Source organism: Peromyscus maniculatus, chromosome 1 (genome assembly GCF_049852395.1).
Source record: "Peromyscus maniculatus bairdii isolate BWxNUB_F1_BW_parent chromosome 1, HU_Pman_BW_mat_3.1, whole genome shotgun sequence".
Taxonomy (NCBI): domain Eukaryota; kingdom Metazoa; phylum Chordata; class Mammalia; order Rodentia; family Cricetidae; genus Peromyscus; species Peromyscus maniculatus.
In genome coordinates this window covers 8237356-8261578 of record NC_134852.1, presented here as the reverse complement: position 1 = coordinate 8261578, position 24223 = coordinate 8237356, and the positions used below count along the sequence as shown (strand labels likewise).

General features: G+C 37.8%; 1 protein-coding gene across 3 annotated transcripts; it reads right to left on the bottom strand.

Annotated features, from left to right (window-relative positions):
- Nucleotides 1-12204: 12204 nt before the first annotated feature.
- On the bottom strand, nt 12205-16565 carry LOC143272830 (leukocyte immunoglobulin-like receptor subfamily B member 4A). Of its 3 annotated transcripts, XM_076569018.1 has the most exons (6): nt 16447-16527; nt 16271-16306; nt 15787-16071; nt 15347-15649; nt 14298-14333; nt 12220-13863 (listed from the first exon to the last, which is right to left on the bottom strand). In XM_076569018.1, the coding sequence occupies exons 1-6, from the start codon at nt 16478-16480 to the stop codon at nt 13718-13720; spliced, it is 840 nt and encodes a 279-aa protein (XP_076425133.1). In that variant the 5' UTR covers nt 16481-16527; the 3' UTR covers nt 12220-13717. The 3 variants fall into 3 exon arrangements, with proteins under 3 accessions (XP_076425138.1, XP_076425133.1, XP_076425132.1); XM_076569023.1 differs by lacking the exon at nt 15787-16071 and having other exon boundaries at nt 12205-13863; nt 16447-16565; XM_076569017.1 differs by having other exon boundaries at nt 16271-16533.
- Between the last annotated feature and the right edge of the window lie 7658 nt (nt 16566-24223).

Sequence of the window (24223 nt, the reverse complement as noted above, 5' to 3'; positions counted from 1 at the left end):
TATCTATCAACCTATCTATATTTCTACCAGTCTATATCTATCCATCTATATCTATATCTATATCTATATCTATCTATCTATCTATCTATCTATCTATCTATCTATATCTATCTATCTATCTATCTATCTATCTATCTATCTATCTATCTATAGATAGATAGATAGATGGAGAGAGAGAGAGAGAGAGAGAGAGAGAGAGAGAGAGAGAGAGAGAGATCCATTCTGAGAACTCTGTTACTGTGGAAGACACTGACAAACACAAAGTAGAACTCAGGACTGTCCTGACTTTCTAACCAGACAGATGTCTTTATTATCTTAGAATGAACAGTTTTATTTTCTCTTTGGCTTATAAATTTTGGTAGTTTGAATGTATTTGGCCTAATTTATCTCATAGGGAGTGGCACTATTAAGAGGTGTGACCTTGTTGGAAGAAGTGTGTCACTGTGCGGACTAGCTTGGAGCTATTGTTCTTATTTGTTCTCCTGTAGTGGTCTGACAATGTATCAGATAGGCTGTTGTCAGGAGATTCTTCTGGTTAGAGGTTTGTCATATCAATACTATCAAAGGAATGGGAACTTCTCTTGTTTCTCCATCGCAGGTACTTGGTTAAGTACTCCTGTCTCTGATTAATCTTTAGATAAAATGAGTTTTGCTCTTTTACTACAGTTTTCTACATGTCCTTGGTGTTTTCCAAGCAAGAGAATGAACATCCACATGCCACAGCATTTTATTTCACAAAGAGACACAATTGCAGATCCCAGATGTGTAAAACTGATGATGAAAACCAGCACAGTGTCTTATGAAAAGATACATTTATGATCTAACGACTGGAGGCCAAAATCTCAAGGTGGCTCCATAGCGTGGAGTCAAGTTTTCCTTCAGGCCGGACTCAGAGCAGACTTGGCCCTCTTTCCTCCCTTAGATCCAATCTTCTTCCACCCCCTTTGCCACAACATTGTGCTCCATAGTAGCCAAGGACCAGCATTTTCCAATTCTGTTCTCCAAACTCACTTGTTTCTATGAGGTCAACCCTGTTGTCCACTTTTTCACATTGTCAAGATGTTATCAATATGTTGAGACCACTTTGCTTCAGCTCTTCAAGATCCTTGACTTAAATCTTATTGGGAAAAGGAGTTAATAAAGGCAAGTCCTGGGAGTAAGAAGGCACACATCCTTCGTTCCGATTTTCTGCTAAGAGGAAGATTTTTCCATTATTCCATTTTTTCTTTGGTGATTTCTTTCTATTATCCCAGGGACATAATAATATCACCACCAAGTGCTTGGGATGCCTGTGTTATGTGTTAAACTATCCTCTGAGGATGACCTGAAATAAAGAAAGTGTCTCTATTTTTCAGTTACATTAGTTAAGTTTTCCACATATGATCTTCATTGTATTGAACATATAATTATTTTATTATGGAAGATGTGAGGGTTTCACAATACTTGTCCTCTCACAGATACTGTTTTTGCTGAACTTGAGATAAGAGCTGAAAGAGGAAGGGGTTTTGTTTGGTGGTGTTAACTATGTAAAAATTGTTTAATATATAAATAGTTTCCCACCTCTGATTTGGTTTAGCAATCACAATTACATTCATTGTTTTATCCCCTCATACTAGGAAGGCATTGCTTAATTATTTCCTTTGGTGATGTCTTATGAAGAGTATTAGATTGTTCCTGTCACCCTGGGGAAAGTTCCCATAGTACTGTGGTTTTGATTGTTCGTGGAGTAGCAAAATATCTACATGGTTGTCTCAGGGATCCCTAGCTAGACTACTGTCAATCAACGTTGTATATTAATTTCTACATTACTTGTAGACCATAAGGGAAAGAGGGGTCATGGAGTCCCCAGAAGTGATAATATAATGAACATCAAAGCAAGCAAACACACACACAAAAACAAAAAAGATAGGAGACAAATTTATTTCTAAGTCAATAAAGGGCAGATTACCTGGAACTTGATGAATCTCATATCTCAAATATATACTGTGATATCAACACACTCTGTGTCTCTTTATACTCAAAAAGGAATGCCCTCCAGCACTGAAGTGACTGCATTTCAAGATGTATTTTTGGACTTCTACAGACAAATAGGAATAATTAAGAAAGATGTACATTCTTTGCACATGTTTCTCAATGTGAGAAAATATCACCAGCTTCTCTCACATTGAATTGAATCATGTAAGACATACCTCATAGATAAATGGATAGAGCTGGAAACATTCATATTCATTCTGAGAAAACTAACCTTATCCAAAGAATGTAAATGCTAGATGTTTTCCCTCATTTGAGGCATTAGGCTTGAAATATCAGATGAGTGTATTTCCTTTGGAATACCCATAGATATTAAGAAATTAGTCAGTGACCACAGGAGCAGAACTGAAGGGGATGGTGGATACAACAATCTACCATAATGGAATAAAGAAGAATCAAGGTACAGGAAAGCTTAGTGGTGGGGTAGATGGGAAGCTGTGTAGAGTATGGAATAGATAGTGGGATTACTAGAACTAAGGAAAATTCAAACTGATCACATTAAACGTTATCACTGTAGGATCCTCCATCCCTCCATACACACTCATGTGTGTGTGCGCGCGTACGTGTGTGTGTGTGTGTGTGTGTGTGTGTGTGTGTGTGTGTGTTATTTAATTGGAGTTACAATTAATGATTAACAGAGTTAATGGGGTCACAATTCCAATAGTATATACCACAAGATAACAAACAAAATATCCATTGTCAGGAATATGGTACCATTGTCAGAACTGTTAGGCAGTAAAGATAGACTCTCAAATCTCAATCCTTAGAGCTAGAGTTCACAAATAAGAGAGAAACATGCATTTGTTTTTAAGAGACTGTATTACTTCCATATTTTTTAACTACCATCCAATTACCTGGAAATTTCTGACATGTATTGCCATGAGCAGCAGGTATGCCAGTGCTTACATAATATTTGGGGTCATCTATCACCTCTGTTTTACAACCAATTGTTTTCCCCCTTGACTGCATTGACCCCTAATCATTTGAGGCAATGTCATTGCTCTCTATTTCTTGCTGGCACATGGCAGTAAGGCCCTGTCTTTGAAGACTCCACATACTTGAATTATAGAGCACAGAGAAATTGAGCAGAACTCATCAGGAAACTTTATCTCTACTGGCTAACTTTCATTATATTAAAATGTGGTAGAGCCATTATAGGGGAGAAAAGGTGTCACCTGCCCTAGTCATCTGTGGGTCCTGTGGCTATACAAGTTTGCACTCTGACCAATAGTGGAGGAGTGTTCCCCTTGCTCCATATCTTCTCCAACATAAGCTGCCATCAGTGTTTTTGATTTAACTATTCTGACAGGTTTAAGATGGTATCTCAGAGTCCTTTTGATTTGCATTTCCCTGGGAACTATGGATGTTGAGCAAACCCTTAAATGTCTTTCTGTCATTTGGGATTCTTCTATGGATAATTCTGTTTAGATCTGTAGAGTGTGAATCTAGCCTGGGGATAGTGTTGCTTTGCTCTATGTATTCTAGTTCAATGTCATGTTGAATGTCAAAATCTCAGTGGTGGTTCAATTCATTATTAATGCATTTCTCTGTGCTCAACCCTTCTCTTCAGTGATTTCCTAAGTATATATTTATTGTTACTTTTCATGTGTACTTTAATACCTATTTATTTAATCCCAAAGGGAAGTTTATTGGCATACTATGAAAGACTATCCTTCATGTATATTTAAACTCAAGAGAACAGACATATTAAGATGAAGAACAAATAAAAAGCTCATCTAACAGCTTATTTCACTACAGTGTGAGTGTCTATCAGAAGTATTTGGGTAGCACATAATTGCACATATATAACTTTTGGTCATTAGTTTTATAATGAGATTTTCTATTTATTCTTTGAGAGTTTTATACATATACAAAATTCATACTGATCATCTCTACCACAGCTTTTCCTGCAATACCTCCTGAACCTTACCCAGCCAATCTCCCTTCAAACTTCATTTTTGCTTTATCATTGGATTTATATTCATGTGATTTAAGTCCAAAGACTGGCTGAGAATTTTTCTTATGACTATCTTCTTCCTGACCAAAAAGTTTTCTGTGTTTAAAAGCAGTGGACTTGGATAACTGAACTCTATCAGAAATAGGTTATTTTCAATAACTTACTAATTCCTAATTCATGATACTTCCTTAAGAACACATATCCTGTGTTTATACATATTTGTTTATTTAGAATTATTAATATTATTAAGAAAAATATTAAGAATATTATATATTATTTTATATATAGCAGGCACTCTTCCCTCTCTTTCTCTCATGTGTGTCTGTGTGTTTGTATGTGTGTAAGAGAGAGAAGGGGGGAGAGGGAGAGGGGGAGGGAGAGGGAGAAGGAGAGAGGGAGAGGGAGAGGGAGAGGGAGAGGAGAGGGAGAGGGAGAGGGAGAGGGAGAGGGAGAGGGAGAGGGAGAGGGAGAGGGAGAGGGAGAGAGAGAGAGAGAGAGAGAGAGAGAGAGAGAGAGAGAGAGAGAGAGAGAGAGACCTAGGATTAAAAGCTGAATGGATGCTGATATCAAAACTGGGATATTCTATAAGATTACTTGGTGCTCTTTAACAAGAAACTTTTTCCAGCCTCAGCACCCAACTCTCTAACGCACTGATTTTCATCTTGACTTGCCTTTCTTTCACATAACAGCTTTACCTTCAGACCCATTTTCTGTTCCAATTCAATTGAAAAGGGAAAGAATGATTTTCAAGATGTCAGTGTTTGAAAAACAGACTTAGATGAAAAAAATAGAAGTGATAATTTATTTCAAGTCTTATTTTACATTGTCTGGGCTACAGGCTTCATTTTCCTGCATACAGAATGCAGAAAATGATTCTCAGAATGTAGAATCGTCTGTCTGTTTATCTATCATCTATCGATCTATCTATCTACCTATCTCAATATATTTCATATTTACATATTTAATTAAGAATAAAAATATTAGGAAGATTTTATATTTTCATAAAATGGTAATTAACATATGGTGACTTGTTGTCAACGGCCAACTATGACCTTTTTTACACATATATACGTACACACACACACACACACACACACATATATATATATATATATATATATATATATATATATATATATATATATATATATATTATAAAGATTACATGAAGTTAATGAAGCCAATAAGGACCCTAACAAATAACATAGTAGAATGTAAATAATAAGAAATACAATATGAGCAAGGCCATGGTGACACACACCTTTAATCTCAGCACTCGGGAGGCAGAGGCTGACAGGTCTCTCTGAGCTCAAGGCCAGCCTCATCTACAGAGTTACTTCCAGGATAGCCAGGGTTACACAGAAAAACCCTGCTTTGAGAAACAAAGAAACACAGTAGTAAACAATGAAAACCTAAAGCACGGTTAAATTGAACCTGTTATATTGGCAGACAGATGGTAATGCCTCAAAAAAAAATAAACAAAATACATTTCACTACAAATAACCATGTCATTTTAGAACATGGCTTCTGCAAAATTCTTTGCACAGTAGACAGAAACAGATGACACACAGAGAAGTAATCACTACAATAATGCTTTCTTATTTTCTTGGCCTTCAAAAAATTCTCATACATTTCCTCCTATATTAGTTCTAACCATCTCCACTTCTGGCCTTTGCTCCTACCTCTCTTCCTTCCCTCTTCTCGGACAAGATTGTCTTCACAGGTAAGCTGCTCATGTTTTAACTCTAACTTGTTAGCTCAGCTACCTTCAGAAGTTAATAAGACTAAGGCAGACAGAACATAAACTTTCTTTTCTTGAGACAAGATTTCTCTTTGTAGCCCTAGCTTTCTTGGAACTCACTCAGTAGACCAAGCTCCTATTGATCTCAGACCTCCCTCTGCTTTCCAAGTGCTAGGATTAATGGTATTCCTCTAGCTTGTTTGCTCTGCTATTATCAGAATTTAAATAAGAGTAAGACAAGCAGAAATTTTTGTGTGACAATTGGTGGGTTGAGTTCATACTATGTATGCATTCCTCTGGACAGGCTTCTTTGACCCATGTTTAGTTAGCAGGTGATAAAGCTTCTAGTCTTTATGGGAAGCCTTTCACTATTCTGTCTTATATCTAATTAACAAGAGGCTCACAGGATATATCCAAGACCAAGATCAAATAATTTATAATGAAATGGAGAGTGTAATATGACACAGCAAAAACTCAGATAGTTTAATACAACTATGTAATATCCAGTCTTGACATCTTATTTTTACATGATTCCTGAAAACAATTTCACTGGATATTAAAAGATGCTGTGAAAATTAACAATGTGATTGAGAAGACTTTGTGCAGTAGCCACATGAGTACACCAAGAAACACCATGTGAATTTGTGGTATGGCAGTAGGAAGAAGGATGGGGAGGTGTTGGGGTATTACACTCAAAGTTGGAGTGAACAGAGGCACTGCTTTTGTAATATGTCTATTTTATTACTGTTTTATCTATCTGTATTACACATGGATACTTGTTCCAAGGTGACTTTATGAGAGAGAGAGAGAGAGAGAGAGAGAGGAGAGAGAGAGAGCAATTCTTTGCATGAGTTCTTGGCTTTATTAGGATTGGTTAGAATTAGAAAAGGACTGGGTTCAACTTTGAGCAGCTTTTCTTTCTGTTCAGGATTGACCATGGCATTCATGTTTCTCTATCATTCTCTTATCTGTCTTATCAATCTGTCTCTTTCTGCTGGCATCTAGTAGGCCAAGACAATTACATACTAAAAGACCTTTTGAGGCACATAAGTGGCCAGGCCCCTCCCCTGAGGACCTCCAACTGCCACATCACAACACACTCTAACTCTCCTGATGGCTGGATCTAACCCTTGCCCCAGAGAGTACAAAGCCTGAGCTCTAGACTTGAAATCCCACCAATGTGCACCTTGTAAAGCTTCACCTAGTAAGTTCCACCTCCCTCCCCAAGACACTCTATATAAACTCTGTCTTCTACTCAGTTCTCTGCTGTTTCTTGGCCAAGCAGAGGAAGCCACTCTCTTGGTTTTCTCCAATAAAAAACTCTTGTATGAGGTCTTGTGATGGGTGACTTTGTGGTATTCTTTGGCTCCTGACTTCCAGGATGCCTTTCCATCCAAGCTATAATGCTCACACTTTTATCTTCAGATATTAAAAGGGCCCTTAACTGAGAAATGGATCAAAGATAGAGGATAGATCAAAAAGGCATCTCCTCACCCTGAAACATTGTTGAGAGAATGTTTGATTGTGCTACCAGCCCAAACAGTTGAACCTATAGATCAGTTATTAGAATACCAAATCTCAATGATATCCTTGGTTATCAACTTAGCTACTCTGAAATTAACAAAACCTCAAATGACTGTGATCACTTGTGAGGGACTATTTCTTAATTGAACAATTTAAAGAGGGAAGACCAACTTCTAGTACTCAGGATCTTTGAGAAGGAAAGATAAACCTTTAATCAAGACCTTTGAGGTAGGAATATTTACTTCTAATTTGGACTACACCTTCTCCTGGAAGTTTATGTAAAGGACATGAGAAAAGGAAGTTTGATCTCTCTTCGCCCACTTACTTTGCTCTCCTCTGCAAGTTCACTCCTTCACTGGCATTAGAGTCTAATTCATTGGGATTCCGGCATATACTGAAGACAAGATGAGACATCTAGCATTGTGAATGGAATAACAACTGGACTCTTGGAATGTTGTTTTTTTCAGAGTTAAAAGCCAAAGAGATCAGAGCAGTAGCTAAGACCGGATACTAAACACCTTTCTTACCTTTCGCTACCCCTATTGTTTTTCCATTCTGAAAAAGACCTACTTCTTGTGTATTTGTCTTTTTAATTTTTAATTTTTTTGGTTGTTAGAGACAGCGTTTCTCTTTGTAGCTTTGTGCCTTTTCCTGGAACTTACTTGGTAGCCCAGGCTGGCCTCAAACTCACAGAGATCCTCCTGGCTCTACCTCCAGAGTGCTGGGATTAAAGGTCTGTCTTTTTATTGACTTTCTGTTCTGCCTTCTCATTGGTTGTAAGCCAAACCACAAATTTTCATTCATAAACAACAATCATTGTATTAGCTTGACCACTGTAAGCCATTCTATTAAATTATTTCTCTATATAGCTATATCTGTACATTGATATAGATAAAGAGAGATATCTATCTACCTACATATCCATATATCTTTATAACTCTATGTCCTATCTATCTATCTATCTATCTATCTATCTATCTATCTATCTATCATATATCTATCTATACCTATATATCTATCTCTCTCTCTCTCTCTCTCTCTATATATATATATATATATATATATATATATATATATATATATATATGGATATAGAAAGAGAGAAAAAGAGAGAGATCCATTCTGTACATTCTGATAATGTAGAAAACCCTGACTGATACACTGTAGAACTCAGGACTGTCCTGATTGTCAAACCAGACAAATGTCTTTTCTCTCTTATGTGGTGAAATAGTTTGTAATCTTGGAAGTGAAGCTTCCCTGAAGATCAGAGGACAGAATTAATATAATTAATTATTAAATTAATTAAATAATTAATTTCTATGACCACAAAATTAACCATAGAAGTCACACAGTGGTGGCACACATCTTTACTTCTAGCACTTGGGCAGCAAAGGCAGAGATCCACCTGGATTTCTGTGAGTTCAAGGCCACAGTGGACTTTGAGATTAATCCAGTCAAAAGAGAAACAGGGGTAGGAAGTGGTGGCACATACCTTTAATCCTAGCACTTGAGATCTCATGCCTTTGCTACCAGTATTTGGGAAGCACACATGCCATTAATCCCAGCACTAGGGAGGCTGAGACAGAAAGTGATATGGCTGAGTAAAGAAAGGCATATAAAATGGGAGGAGATAGGAAATCAGGCCCTTGTGGTTGAGGACTCAGGAGCATTCAGTCTGAGGATTTGTGGAGACAGGCGCTCTTTTCAACTGAGGAGTTAGTGAGGTAAGAGTTGTTGGCTGAGGCTTGCTCTGCTTTTCTGATCTTTCAGCTTTCACCCTGATATCTGACTCCTGGCTTTTATTAAGATCAATCAGGATTTATGCAATACTCTTAGAATGAACAGTTGTATTTTCTCTTTGGATTATAAATAAGCCTTGGAAATATCACGCATAGCAACTAAAACAATTTACATTGAAGGATATTCCACTCAAAGTAAAAACCTCAAAGAAAGTACTGCATTTAAACAAAACATCAAATGTGCAAAATAACATGTGGTCATCTCTAGAAACTATACACAGAGAGACCAATGAATGGACACTGAAGGTTGTATTTATATAACATGTTGGTTTATATGTATATGTAATAACAATTATTGTTTAAGAAAAGGCTGTGGATTTGTGACTGAATAGTGAGGATGCAGAATATTGGAAGTGTAGTCAGGAGATAGATGGGGGAAAGGAATCTAGGACACAACTGAATCCAATATTGCCCATACAGCAAAACTAGATAAATATCTTCATTCTCTTAGAATGAACACTTTTATTTTCTCTTTTGCCTATGAGCAAGCTTTGACAATGTGAGAGCTTAATAACTAATACAGTTTACATTAGTGGATATTCCACACAAAGCAAAAATGGCAATGGTTGTCATGCATCAGATGAAATATCAAAACGTGAAAACACCACTTGGTCATGCATGGAAAGTTATAAAGAAATAAAAATGAATGACTCAGAGGGTCTTAGCCATTAATTTGTGAATTTATGTGTATGTGTAACAACAATGAATAATGAAGAGAGCTGTGGATTTGGGGGTGAAGAGTGGGGTTGGAGGTAATGAAAGTGCAGTCAGGAGGAGAAGGAGGGAGAAATGACATGTTTATACTTTATTTTAAAATTTAAAAGAGAAAGCCATCAGTTACTGGATATAGGTTCTATGATAACAATTAGGTTAGTCAATAATCTGATTACAGAAGAAGGCCAGTTCAAGTACCCCCTTCACTGTTCCTAGGAGTCTTAGCTGGGGAAATATGGTGATATTTTATTTGTACTAAAATGTAATTTTATTTGTATATTAATAAATAAGTTGCCTAGAGATCAGAGCTAAAAGCAAGCCATTTAGCAGAAGTCCGGGGGTGGTGGTACATGTTCTTAATCCAATCACACCCCAGGCAGAGTCTCTGTGTTCAAGGACACAGCCAGCTTTGTGACGCATGCCTTTAATCTCAGTACCAACCATAGAGACCTGGAGGTCTGTATAGACAGGCATTGACGAGGAAGTCATGTGGTTGGGTTTAGATTCAATGAGAAGGCAGAAAAGAAAGGCAATAAAAAGACAAGCTAAACATTAGAAGTTCTCTCTCAGGGGAAGGATAGCAGTGAGTGGTAAGCTAAAGGCTATTCATTAGTGCTCTGATCTCTAGGGCTTTTAATACTCTATTTGGCTCTGTGTTTCTTATTTAATAAGACTATTTAGAATTTTGTCTACAGGGCAATCCCTGTGAAATCCTGGGGATTTTCCTATCACCAGGTTTCTCCCTTGGCCATAATGGCCCTCTCTATCAAGACATCTCTTTCATTGCTATCCCTCTCTGTCCCTCCCTAACTTGACCATTTGATCCCTCATGTTCTCCACCTGCTTCCCCTCCCTTCTACATCCTCCCACCCCAGTTTACCCAGGAGATATTAACTATTTCCCATTCCTGGGACCCTCCATATGTGTCCCTCATATAGTCCTCCTTTTTATCTGGCTTCTGTAGGGTTGTGGATTTTATGTTGGTTATCCTTTGCTTTGCATCTAATATCCACATAAAAGTGAGTACATAGCATGCTTGTCTTTCTGGGTCTGGATAAGCTCACTCAGGATGATTTTTTTCTAGTTCTACCCATTTGCCTGCAAATTTCATGGTGTCCTTATTTTTTACTGAGAAATAATACTCCATTGGGTAAATGTACCACATTTTCTTTATCCATTGTTTGGTTGAAGGGCATTTAGGTGACAATTGTGAGTCTTGTTCTGTTTGTGGGGCTCCTGGCAGAGGAACCAGGACTTTTACCAGGTACATGAACTGACTTTTTGGAGCCCATCCTCTATGGAGTGATACCTTGCTCAGCCTTGATGCAGGTGTGTGGGGCTAGGCCCTGCCTCAACTTGGTATGCCAGAATTTGTTGACTGCCCATGGGAGGCCTTACCCACTCTGAGGAGTGGAAGGGGTGTGGTATAGGGGAGGATGTGGGGGTGGAAGAAGGGGATAGGGAAGAAACTGGAAATAGAATGTAAGATGAAAAAAATTAAAAATTAAAAGAAAACATCAATCCAAAAAAGAGGGGAAAATCACATTAAAATAAAGTGAAATTCCAAGCAAACAAAACAAAAGATTGTTTTGATCTTACAAAAAAGTCACAAGAAAAAATTGCAAAACATCCAAAAATTTACCTCTAAATGTAATAAAGTGCTGTTTCTCATACTCTGTACAAAACTAGTCTAATTCCCTCCAGTGCACTGTCTGCTTAAGATAAGAAACTTCAGCTGAGCACCTTAAAACCTTTTACAAGAATGAAAAAAACGTCTACATCTCAAAGAAAATAAATAAATATAATTAATGTAAAATGCACTTCTCCAGAGAGACCATTGGCTACTAGTGGCCATTGTGAGAGAGTCAGTCCTTTTCTTCAATGCAGTACCACTGATGAGTTGTCCATGCTCCACCGAATAACCTTCTTCCTGTGCTCAGTCAGGTAGCTTTGACTAAACTCAATGGACCACACACCATAACAAAACCATGTCAGGGGAGGCTTCTTGAGAAAAAGATTTTGAATGGTGCAGGAGTGGAGTGCAAAATAGGAGAATGGGGAACAATGAGCAAATGCATCATATCGATGTATGAAATGGTGAAAAACATTCAAACCTCCTCAACAACATATATTTATCATATCTCACCAGCAACAGATAACATCCATAGAGTTGGTTTTATAATTTCCCTACTGAAACTGTGTCTGTGGAGTTTTGTCCACCTGTGCAGTATGAAACATTTTCTCATGGTGAATTTTGATGTTATCTTTCATTAGAACTCAATGATACCCACACAATGTGTGATACAATATGAGCCTGTGATATGTAAACAGAATTAAGGCCCATGAATATGTGGAAAGGTTTTGTAACATCTGTTTGACATTAAAAAACAATGTCATACATCACAACAGTGTTATAGAAAAGAACAAATGCAGAGACCATGACAGAAGCAGTATTTTTTATTATGACATAGCCGTTCCTCTAAATTCTCACAAAACACTTTTAATGAGATCATATTTTACATAAGTTTCAGGTAACATATTTAATGGACAAATTTTAAAAAAAAATGTCCCCTGATGATGAGAAAAAAATGCAACCTGTAACTTTTGTCTATCATGTACAGCATAGCACTTAAAATTTTAGCTAACACAGTCAGACAAGTAAAGTAAATACAGTGTGTGCATATTTGTAAAAAAAAGAGACAGGTTTTCAAAAATACAGTAAACAAAAGCTAAAAAAGGAATAAAAGTTTCATTTCAGACAAACATTATTTTTTCACAAGTTCTGTCTGAATGGATAGACGATGCAGAGTGAGAGGATATATGAATATGGTCAAAATACATTGTATGAGATTGTCAAAGAAAGAATATAACATTATCTTTTATGAGAAACCATCTACTGAAATGTAGAAGAAAGGTTAATATTCATAATTAATGATTGCATCCTAGTAGATTAAGGGCATATACAAAACATTTCCTTTTGTATTAAACATCAATCAACAGTGAGATTTAAAATTACAAGGAAAACACCAACTCAATGTCACTCTTGAACTGCCCACATGTGACCTTATCTTGGAATTTTGACAGTGATTGTGAATGTAATACATAATGCAGTTTAGCAAATTCCATGCTAAATAAAATATTTTGAGTGGAAGTGTAAAAGGTAATTTGACTCATTTGATCTGGATAGGTGTTCTAACTTCCTGAATTTTGTGGAGATATAGAGCCTTGAGGTCTGGCTAATGTCAGTGTGCCACGTTTGTTATTTACCAGTGTTTGAAAATAACAAGGGTGGTAACATGCTCCATTTCCAAGTCATGGCAACAATATCCCTCCACTTTATTTCCTCCCACTATCATCATTTCTTTCAAGGCAAATATGAAGTTTTCCTAAAGAATTCTCAGATCATTCTAGTAGTGAACAATGAAAATACTTTCCAGAGAGAGAGAGAGAGAGAGAGAGAGAGAGAGAGAGAGAGAGAGAGAGAGAGAGAGAGAGGCAGACAGAGTTTGGAGCATCATTTTCATCCCACTCAATTCAATCTTGGTATCTGGCTTTTCCAATTATTTTTGTTGTTTGAACTGTGTTCTTATTCTCAGCGGTGGAAAAAACTGAATGCGAACAACATTGACTCTGGCAATGTAAAGGAAAATGTTATTTGAAAGTGAGGGAAGCGAGGGCCCATGGTACATGGAAATAAGAAGAATGGAGGAACTAGTAAGCAATTCTCCACAATGAGATGTGGAGAAAAGTGTACAATTCAGCAAGAAAGTGCTCTTGAATGAAATCCCCAGGATTCCCTACACCCAGAACACATTTGCTTCCTGGACCCTCAAAGAGTAAAGTTTCTTAATGTACATCAGTTTTCTTAACAATTCTTCCTTTCTTCTATGAGACAATCAGATTTATTTTCCTTGGTCTGCTCAAGTGTGGAACCTAGTGAACTTTTTTTGTTTATCTTCTGGTTGTATCTTGTTCCATTTTCTTCCTGTGCCAAGCTACTAACAGCAGAATCACTAGAGTCACTAGAACCAAGGCAGCCATGATCATTCGGATGAGATTTTCAACTGTGTGACTTCCGTGCTGTGAGGCTGTGGGTTCTGCATAAAGAAGTCAAAGTTGTCAGATCCAATCAAAGTCTTCTGATAATAAATGATTGCGCACCCAGTCTTGCATCTTCTCCTTGACAGAACTAAACCTTTTATGTCTTTCTCTTCATCTAGAATTCTCCATCTCACCTGATTCTCATATGGTCATGTTTTTCATGTTCTAATGGTCTTAGCTTCCCCAGTGAATCAAACAATTTGTGTAGAGTATATAAAGTGCTTAAGAGAGCTGAATAATTTTTATTTTACTATAAATGCATGTCATTCTCATGGCATCTCACCTTGCAGATCCAGCAAAAACATTTCCTGCTGCTTTTAGGTGGGGATTAAGTCAGCTTTCCCCAATTTCCCAACTTCACAGGACGCTTTACAAACCCATTATGATCTCACACATTGCTGTACCTACCTCCCATGAGAGCTCTACTTACCATTCTCAGTGTGGATGAGAGACTGGTCCTTGGAATCTGCCAGAAATAGATGGAGAGATGAGATTTGAACTTCAAGCACTTGACTATAGCCTGTTGGTTTCTACCTCAGTCTGGACTTTAAGTACTTCAACTGGATATCACTTTGTTTCAGACCACATTTTGTGCCTCTGGATTCTTGTTTGTCTGTCAAGATCACAGCTCAGGTACATCCAGCCTCAACAAATCATATTATTGAATACAGGAAAGTATTGAGATTCTGAGGAAATAAAACTTCCTGATTGAGTCTGTGCACCATATTTACCACAGACCTTTGTTTACCAGCTGTTATCATGAGACTGTGCTCTTTATCTCAGGAAATATAAGCAAGAGGAGAATGAAGGACTGAGGATGCCATTGGAGACTGTTCTCATTGGGTTTTGCCAACTCTACAAGCTAAAGTCATCTGGGAAGAGGCAACTTAAATTGGACAGATGCCTCCATCATATGGGCCTATAGACAAGTCTGTGGAGGAATTTTATTGATTGCCTGATAGTTGATGTGGGCTATCTAAGCCCAATGTGGGTGGTTCTAACTCTGGGTAGCTGGACTTTGATGATATAAGAAAATAGTCTGAGCAAACCACTGGAGAGTAAACCTGTAAGCCATGCTCCACTATGGCCTCTTCTTCAGTTCCTGCCTTAAGTGCCTATGTCTAAATCTCTTCATGATGGACTGTAAAATATAAGAAGAAATAAAACCTTTCTTCCACATGTTGCTTTAGATCATGGGGTTGTATCACAAAAATAGAAACCAAAGCAGTACAGAGACAATGTCTGACCACTTCATATACTGTCTGTTCTCAAGCCCTCCTGCTTCTGCTAAATTCCAATGAGTCATGGAGGGGACCAGTTGCATCATGGGGAGCTTAAGACTGCTGCTCTATGAGGTGTGAAAGTCTTTTGGACTGTAGAATTTCCTTACTCTACTTCTAGACTAGAACTAGAACTCTTCTCAGAGCAGATCCCTGGGTGACACTCTGCATTAAGAAAGGTAGTGTCAGGGGTTCTTACCTGAGACCAAGAGGTGAAGGGAGTCACTTGATTTTGACCACACCTGGGGTTGGTTCCTAAAATATCCATAACATCTGAATGTACCATTCTGGATGGTGGTCACAGGGTCCAGAACAAAATGAGCCTGAAACTCCCTATTGGCACTTTGCTGTGAGTCCAGGGTCCATTGGAGGTGGTGCTTTCCTTCTTGGATCAGAATGAATCCACCAAATCCCAGTGATGAATTACACTGCATGGTTATGGTCTCTCCTGAGGTCACAGCAGGACTGGGCCAGACATACAGGCTTGGTTTATCATAGGCTCCTAGGATACAAGGGAAGTGAAACGAATTTAAGCTACCCACATTGTACTGCAGGGTTGGGCTCTGAGAAAAGTACCCTGGAGAGCTGAACTCCTTCTGACTGGAGAGCCTGTGCTGGGAACCCTGACTCTTCACTCACCTGTTAGCACCAGTTCCAGGGTGTCACTGTGCTCTGACCAGCCAGCAGGGCTCTTATAGTAACACTTATATATCCCTGTAAAGTCCACTGTCATGTGTTGGATGTAGAACTTAGCCTTGTCCAAGCTTTCCAGAGGGTATTGTCTGTCCCAAGGATCTGTGCTTCCCTCTCTAAGCAAATGGTACTCCTTGGCCTCCCAGGACCCCTGACACCAAATAGTAACAGGTGCATTTGAGGCAATCACAGAGTGTGGCTCAGCCCAGATTTTGGGTTTTGTGAGGGTTCCTGCAAGGAAATCAAAGGTTGAGTCCTGGTACAATTCTCCCTCAGACACCAAGTCTTAGTAGGGCACTAATGGGCATCACAACATTATCTATAAACTTTACAGATCCCACATTGTGAAGAGATGACCAAGAGGAGAGGAAAAATAATGTCTGGTATCCAGAGTGAAGGATAAAATCTTGGGATGGATGGAAACACTCACCTGCCAGGACTGCAGTCTTCTGTCCCACACTCAGTTCTGAAAGAAAATTCACTCTGAGAGATTTTTTCAGTCTGAGAGACAGGGTCAATATCATGGAGTTTCCAGATTCAATAAGACCTGGCTTGGAGTAGGGTCCCTTACAGACTTGAGTGTCCATTTCCCTCTTCATATCTTACCAAGGCACAGCAGCATTCTGAGCATGGGGACCATGGTGGGTCTTTGTATTTTTCTTGCTTGTGCTCCTGGGGCAGCCTGAACATGTTCTGTAGAAACATCAGACAGGGTTTTTCACTCTAGGGCAGGTCCTTCCTGTCATGGGTTTGCCACATCAGTACTATTACCAGTTCACCAGAAGGGGAACTTCTCTTTGTTCCCCAGTGCAGGAGTTTTGTAAAGTGCTTAAATGCCTGAAAAGTCTTTAGAAAAAATGGGGCTTTCACTATTCCTCACAGCTTTCCATCTGTCCTGCATTTTTTCAAGCCAGAGAATGAGCATTTTGATGTTGCAGCATGTCATATCACAAAGAGAAACAACTGCAGATCCCAAAATATGCAAAAGTGATGTTGGTCTAAATCATCACACTGTTCCAAGAAAAGATTCATTTATGATATTAAAATGGGAGGCCATAATCTCAAGGTGGGTCCAGAGACTCAAGTCAAATATTTCTTATGTCAGGGCTCAGGTCAAACTATGCTCTTTTTGCTCTCTAAGCTCCAATGGTCTTCCACATCTTTAGTCACAATATCCTGATACACTGCAGCCAAGACCAGCATTTTCCAATTCTGTTCCCTCTTCTTACTTTTTTCTGTGCAACTGATCCTTTTGCGTACTTGTTTGCATCATCAAGATGTTACTATTTTGTTGAGACCATCATGCTTAAGTCCTCCTCCAAGATACTTAACTTAAGTACTGTCTAGTACCAGCAGTAATAAGTTCAGGTTCTGAGCATAAGAATGTAGATACCCTTGGTTCTATTATTCAGCTTGGAAGAGGACTTTTTCCATTTCCTACTTGAACTTTATTGACTGGCTTCTTTTATCCCAGGGACATCATAATATCACCAAAAGCTGGGGATGCCTGTGTGATGTGGTAAATTGTCCTCTGAGGATGACATGAAACAATGATGGGGTTTCCCTATTTAAGATACAGTAGCTTTGATGTCCACCTATGTTATTCACAGGACTGGGCATATAAAAATTTAATTATGAATGCTGGAAGGATTTCACAATACTTTACCCCATAGTGGTATTATTCATGGCTAAAAAAGAGAGATAAGAGAGAAAGAGGTGCAGTTTTTGTTTGATGGTATAGTTACATAAAATTCCCTGAGTGCATGTAAGCAGCCTCTTACACTTGATTTGATTTATTAATCACAATTATATTCATTGGTGTGCTATGGTGATATTTTATTTGTACTGAAATGTGATTTTAATTTTATGTTAATAAATAAAGTTGCCCTGGGGTCAGAGCTATTAGAGCCATAGCAAGAGCGTGGTGGTTAGAAGAGCTAGGTAGATTTCTGTGTGTTCAGGGATACAGCCAGTATTGGAGACATATGCCTTTAAGACCTGGAGGGCAGTACTTACAGGCAGTGATGAGGCAGTCATGTGGTTGGGTTTACAACCAATGAGAAGGCAGAACAGAAAGACTATTTAAACACAGACAAACAGGAAGTAGCTCTCTCTCGGGGAAGCTAGGAGCACTGCAGGAGGTAAGATTTTATCTCTGAGCTCTGACCTCTCGGCTTTCTCTTTTACATTGGCTCTGTGTTTCTTATTTTAATAAGACGATTGGTTACATCTAACATCTGGCACCCAACGTGACAAGAATCCATTAAAAACTGCTTGGGGCCGGCTCCCTAGCCGGAGCAGCCAGCTCCCTAGCCCCGGCCCAGGTCTGCTTGGCCTCATGCCAGACTGTGAGCTGCTTGCTTAAAGCCAGTGCTACAAACAACTCAGGCCTGCCCTGCCAAACAGGGCCCCTGCCTGTAAAGCCAAGCCTTGACTCGGCCCAAGAGGGAACAAGTGGCTGGATTTAAGCTTTAGCCGGCTACGCTTTCACTTTCACTTTCGCTTTTGCTTTCTCTCTGTCTCTCTGTCTCTGTCTCTGTCTCTGTCTCTGTCTCTCTCTCTCTCTCTCTCTCTCTCTCTCTCTCTCTCTCTCTCTGGATTCACACCTAGGACACTAGGTGGCTGTTTTGAAATTCGCTTGGATTTCTACTATTCTACGCAGATTTGGTAAGTCATAAAGGAAACTATTTAAAAGACAAATTTTTTCCACATTTAAAAAAAATGGGTTTCTTGTGTACATTGGAAGAAAATTGGGTTTTGTTTGAAATTTTAGGCAGTCTGACAATGGAACAACTATATGAGAAGATTAATGTTGATCGAATTATGCAGTTTATTACCATGCTTATCCTCATTTTACTATTTAAAAAGATAGTCGATTTAAGTGCCAGGATGATAGCTTTAGAAAAACTTGTGAAACCTGTAAAAATTCAGACAGAAGAAATTAACAGTGAAGTTGGTTCAAAACTGGATCATAAGGTTACAGAAAGAAAGCCTGTTTTCACACAGTCACCCTTAATTTATCCTGTAACCGTACAGCAGATGCCTGATCAAATGGCTACACAAAATATTTGGGCTCCAATTGAACTGATGGATTTTAAAAGGTTTAAGGAGGCAATAGTATCTTATGGCATGCATTCCCCAAATGTAAAGCAAATGTTAAACTCTTGGTCAACATATAATAGGATTGTACCACAGGACTGGCGGGACCTTGCACAAGGTGTTCTGGAACACAGCCAGAGACTTCAGTTTCTAACGTGGTTTAAGGAGGAAGCTAGAAACGTAGAAAAACAATGGAGGGATAAAGGAATACAAGTTTGTCAGGATCAGCTTATTGGAGAAGGCCAATATGCTTCAGTACAAACACAATGTTTATATGATGTTCAAACCCTAATTTTATGTCGAATGGCAGCCTTGAATGCATGGGACAGAGTTGAGGAACCAGGAAAAAAACCTGAGTCATTCACAAAGGTTATGCAAGGCCCAAAAGAATCTTTCACAGATTTTTTAGAAAGACTGGCTTCAGCAGTACACAGAATGGTCTCAGAATCAGAAGCTAGTAAGGCAATAATTGAAGCTTTGGCATTTGAGAATGCGAATGCAGCATGCAAAAGAATAATCAGGCCGTTAAAGGCAAGAACTGCACCTTTGGAAGATTGGATTAGAGAAACAATTAATGTTGAGGTTGATGAGCATGATGATACATGGGTAGGAGAAGTAATTTCAAAAGGTTTGAGGAGTGTTAGATGTTTTGGGTGTGGAAAGCAAGGACATTTTTAAAGGGACTGTAAACAGGTCATTCTTAGAAGCAATGTTTCTTCAATGAACAATGGCAACAGAATGCCCCTTCCTTCTGGAGTATGCAGAAGGTGTGGTAAGGGAAAACACTGGACCAACAAATGTAGATCAACAAAGGACAGACAGGGTAATCCTTTGCCTCAGTTTTTGGGAAACTCCCGGAGGGGCCTCATGCAGGCCCCCATAGCAAAACCAGTTTAAACCTTTCCTGCAGCTGTAGAGGAAATCCCTGCTCTGAGCGATTAAATAACCAAATGACTATTGGAATAAATCATGCTGGTCAGGATGATGAAACAGAGAGAATAGAAAATTCAGGAGAAAACATAAAGAAAAATTTTTAGCAAACTTCTATTAATGAACAGAGACCAAAATTAACGATAAAAATAAATGGTGTTTTGTTGTCGGGTCTGGTAGACACAGGTGCGGACGTTACCATAATTGCACCAGAATTATGGCATCCAGCTTGGCCTCTTCAGGAGGTAAACATTCAACTGTTAGGAATTGGGACATTATCTCAGGTGAAACAGAGTGCAAGATGGCTGGAATGTATAGGTCCAGAAGGACAGAGAGGAAAATTAAAACCATATGTGGCTAACATAGCTATGAACCTGTGGGGTCGAGACTTGTTGCAACAATGGAATACTCAGATTAACATCCCTCCAATCTCAGAAACAAATCATAAACTAGCACATGTTACTGAGAGAAATATTAGAAGGCATTATTTTGAGTGGTCACCAGCCATCCATATTATACAAGAACAGGGCACAACAACTGATAATCTTCCAAAAATATCAACAGCTCTACCTTTAAAATGGTTAACAGACAAGCCTGTATGGGTCCAGCAATGGCCTTTAACAACAGAGAAACTCCAGGCTTTAGAAGAGCTGGTAGAAGAACAGTTAAATGCTCTGCATATTGAAGAATCAACCAGCCCTTGGAATTCTCCTGTATTTGTTATTAAAAAGAAATCTGGTAAATGGAGAATGGTAACAGACCTCAGAGCAATTAACAAAGTAATTCAGCCAATGGGCTCCCTACAATCTGGAATTCCTTTGCCTACTCTGTTACCAAAAGGATGGCCTCTCATAGTTATTGATTTAAAAGACTTTCTTTTCAATACCCTTACAAGAAAAAGACAAAGAAAGATTTGTTTTCACAGTGCCTACTTATAATAATTCTCAACCGGTTAAAAGATTTCAATAGAGGGTCCTCCCACTGGGAATGTTAAATAGCCCAACTCTGTGCCAATATTTTGTACAACAGCCATTGGAAGTGATACGTAAAAAATTTCCTAAATCTATAATTTATCATTATATGGATGATATTTTACTAGCTGACTCAAATGCAGATACTTTAGAAAGAATGTTTGAAGAAGTAAAAAAAAAATTGCCTTGCTGGGGATTACAAATTGCTCCTGAAAAATACAAAGAGGAGATTCTATTAATTATTTAGGATATAAAATAGAGCTACAAAAAATTAGACCCCAAAAGGTGCAAATTAGGAGAGATAGACTACAGACTCTGAATGACTTTCAAAGATTATTTGGAGATATTTCTCATCTATGAACTATTGTTGGGGTAAAAAATGATGAACTGACTAATTTGTTCAAAACCTTAGAAGGTGACAAGGACTTAAATAGTCCAAGAGAATTATTACCTGAAGCTGAGAAAGAATTGGCCTTGGTAGAAAAGAAAGTACATGAAGGGCACGTGGATCGTATTGATCCAAAGCTGGATTGTATTTTGGTTATTTTACCTTCTAGGCATTCTCCTACTGGAATATTAATGCAGAGGGAAGATATTATATTGGAAGGGATATTTTTACCAAATAAACCAAATAAAAAATTAAAAACTTATGGGGAAAAAATCTCTGACTTGATTTGGAAAGGAAAATTGAGACTGCAGAATTTATCCCTGATGCTTCAGAATTAACTTCACTATTTATTCAATTACAAGATACAATCAGGAAAAGGAGTCATCCTTTATATATAACTCACATCCGATCTCATACTGGTCTGCCAGGCCCTTTAGCACAAAGCAATGATGAGATTGATAAATTATTGATAGGAAATGTACTGGAGGCCTCAGAATTTCATAAAAAACATCATGTCAATAGTAAAGGTTTAAAAAAGGATTTTTCCATAACCTAGTAACAAGCCAAAGAAACAGTAAAGAAATGTCCTACATGTTCCTTCTATAATCAAACGCCATTACCTGGCTGATGGACTTGTTTCACTTTGCAGAATTTGGAAAATTGAAATATGTACAGCACACTATCGATACTTATTCAGGATTTCAATGGCAACTGCTTTGAGTTCTGAAAAAGCTGATTCTGTAATCACTCATTTGTTAGAAGTTATGGCCATCATGGGTATACCTGCACAAATCAAAACTGACAATGCTCCATCATATGTCTCTGTTAAAATGAAACAGTTTTTTGCTTATTACAAAATAAAGCATATTACAGGTATACCACATAATCCTACAGGTCAAGCAGTTATAGAAAGATCAAACAGAACTATAAAGGTTATGCTACATAAACAGAAAGGAGTAACAAAAACCCCCAGTAATAGACTGCATAATGCTCTATTAACTTTGAATTTTCTGAATGCCAATGAGAAAGGAACAACAGCTGCAGAGAGACACTGGATAATAGAAAAAACTACAGAATTAAATCAGCCTATATACTTTAAGGATGTGCTGACCTCAGAATGGAAACCAGGGTATGTATTATGTTGGGGATGAGGTTTTGCTTTTGTTTCTACAGGAGAAGATAAGCTGTGGGTACCATCAAAATTGATAAAGGTTCGATTTGAACAAGAGAAACCTCTTAATTAGAGGAGATGATAGTTCATCAACCAGCATGAACATCCAATTTAAACTAAATTATACCAGTAACACATGCTTTTTCATTTATTCAGATAATAACTTGCCAAAAAGGAACATCCCCAAAATTAGTCTTGGGGAAAGGTTTTTGTTTTTGTCTTTTAGTAGAATGATGGTTAAGGAATCTGAAGAACACAAGACAAATGAGACAACTGAAGAAAAGTGAGAAATCATCTATCCCAGGAAACAGAGTGAAACGGCGTATGGGTATATGTTATCAAAAAAATTTTATGTCTTATTAAATGTTTGTTTCTGCTTTTCTCTAAAGATTTATTAACATTATTGGTCTTCTAATAGTCCCAGTTCAATTAAAATTTAAAGCTGACTTTGGAGTTAGAGAATGGCTCTCTCCTTCTTTAAACTCAAGCATGTTGTTAAAAGGAAAATACAAACTCCCTGTATCATGCCAGAATAAAAGAGACATTTTCTGCTGTGGGACAGGACAAAAGTCAAATTAATTAAGGGACTATTCTATTACTAATCTCAACTCTTTGATTCTATTCTGATTCTTTAAACTTTTCTTAAAGTATAAATTTTATATCAAAATTTACAAGATTAATATATATATATATATATATATATATATATATATATATATATATATACATTTTAAACTTTGTTAAGATATGAATGGTCATATAGAGTACTAACTAATTCTAGAAAAAAAGGTTTCAATTAGCTGCATATATATGTCTTTGTGTTCAAGTCTCTTATCAGTTTTCTGCAGGAAATCACGGCCAGGCCTAACATCAACTGAAGTCTCCAGAAAGAAGATGGGGCCCCACAACAACAACAATTCCACGTGGACAATAATAATATCACTAAGCTGACAAACATCATATACAGATCAGCTTTGAACTACAAGGTGCTCAGAGCAATTTTGAGATGACTAGCTGAGATGATCCAGTCTCAAAGACTACTTGAATAAGGACTTGAGATAAACCCTGAACTTTGGCATTATACACAGACTGGATAATAATGAAGGATATAGTTACCTTTCCTAGAATTTGACAATTAACCTCAATTTTTCTTTCAGGATAAAGATAATTTCGCCCATACCCAGCAGGAAGCAATTTTAAGAATACGATGCCCACATTCCCAAAGAGGTGGTGTGGGGCGGGTGGTTTTTTTTTTTGGTCTTTTTTATGGGTTTTGGGTCTGGGATAATTTTCATTATTTAGGGGGGTAGGTTACAAGTTGTTGTCAAGGGTTAGGAAAAAGGCTAAGCAAAGGAGATTAGATTTAAGGTTCTTGTTTAAAAAAAAGAAAGAAAGAAAGAAAGAAAGAAAGAAAGAAAGAAAGAAAGAAAGAAAGGAAGGAAGGAAGGAAGAAAGAAAGAAAGAAAGAAAGAAAGAAAGAAAGAAAGAAAGAAAGAAAAGAAAAAGACAATTACTAGTTTTAAATACTTTACATTATTACCAACTATTAGGATATAAAGAAATGAAAGTAGTTAGACATTACAATAGAAATTGTAGTCATATTAGATATGTTTTAAAAATTGAGCAGATATATTTTAGACAGGTAATCTTCAAACCCTTCAGAGATCTACCGAATATGGCATTTAAAATGTTTTAATAACTTAGAAATTTTTCTTTTTTGAGACATGTTGGCTCCCAGCAGTACCAATCTACTTCAGAGAAAATATGGGCAGTGAAGAAACTGCATATGGAGTTAATTTTCATTGTGGCAAAAATTAGCCACTG

What these genes read in the sequence shown, in the direction of transcription:
- LOC143272830 (XM_076569017.1), bottom strand. Translation starts at nt 16,439, where the DNA reads ATGAAGAGGGAAATGGACACTCAAGTCTGTAAGGGACCCTACTCCAAG. An exon ending in GAAGACTGCAGTCCTGGCAG is followed by an intron (nt 16,072 to 16,270) that starts GTGAGTGTTTCC and finishes ATTTCCTTGCAG; the next exon opens with GAACCCTCACAAAACCCAAA. An exon ending in CCTTCACCTCTTGGTCTCAG is followed by an intron (nt 14,334 to 15,346) that starts GTAAGAACCCCT and finishes TATTTCTGGCAG; the next exon opens with ATTCCAAGGACCAGTCTCTC.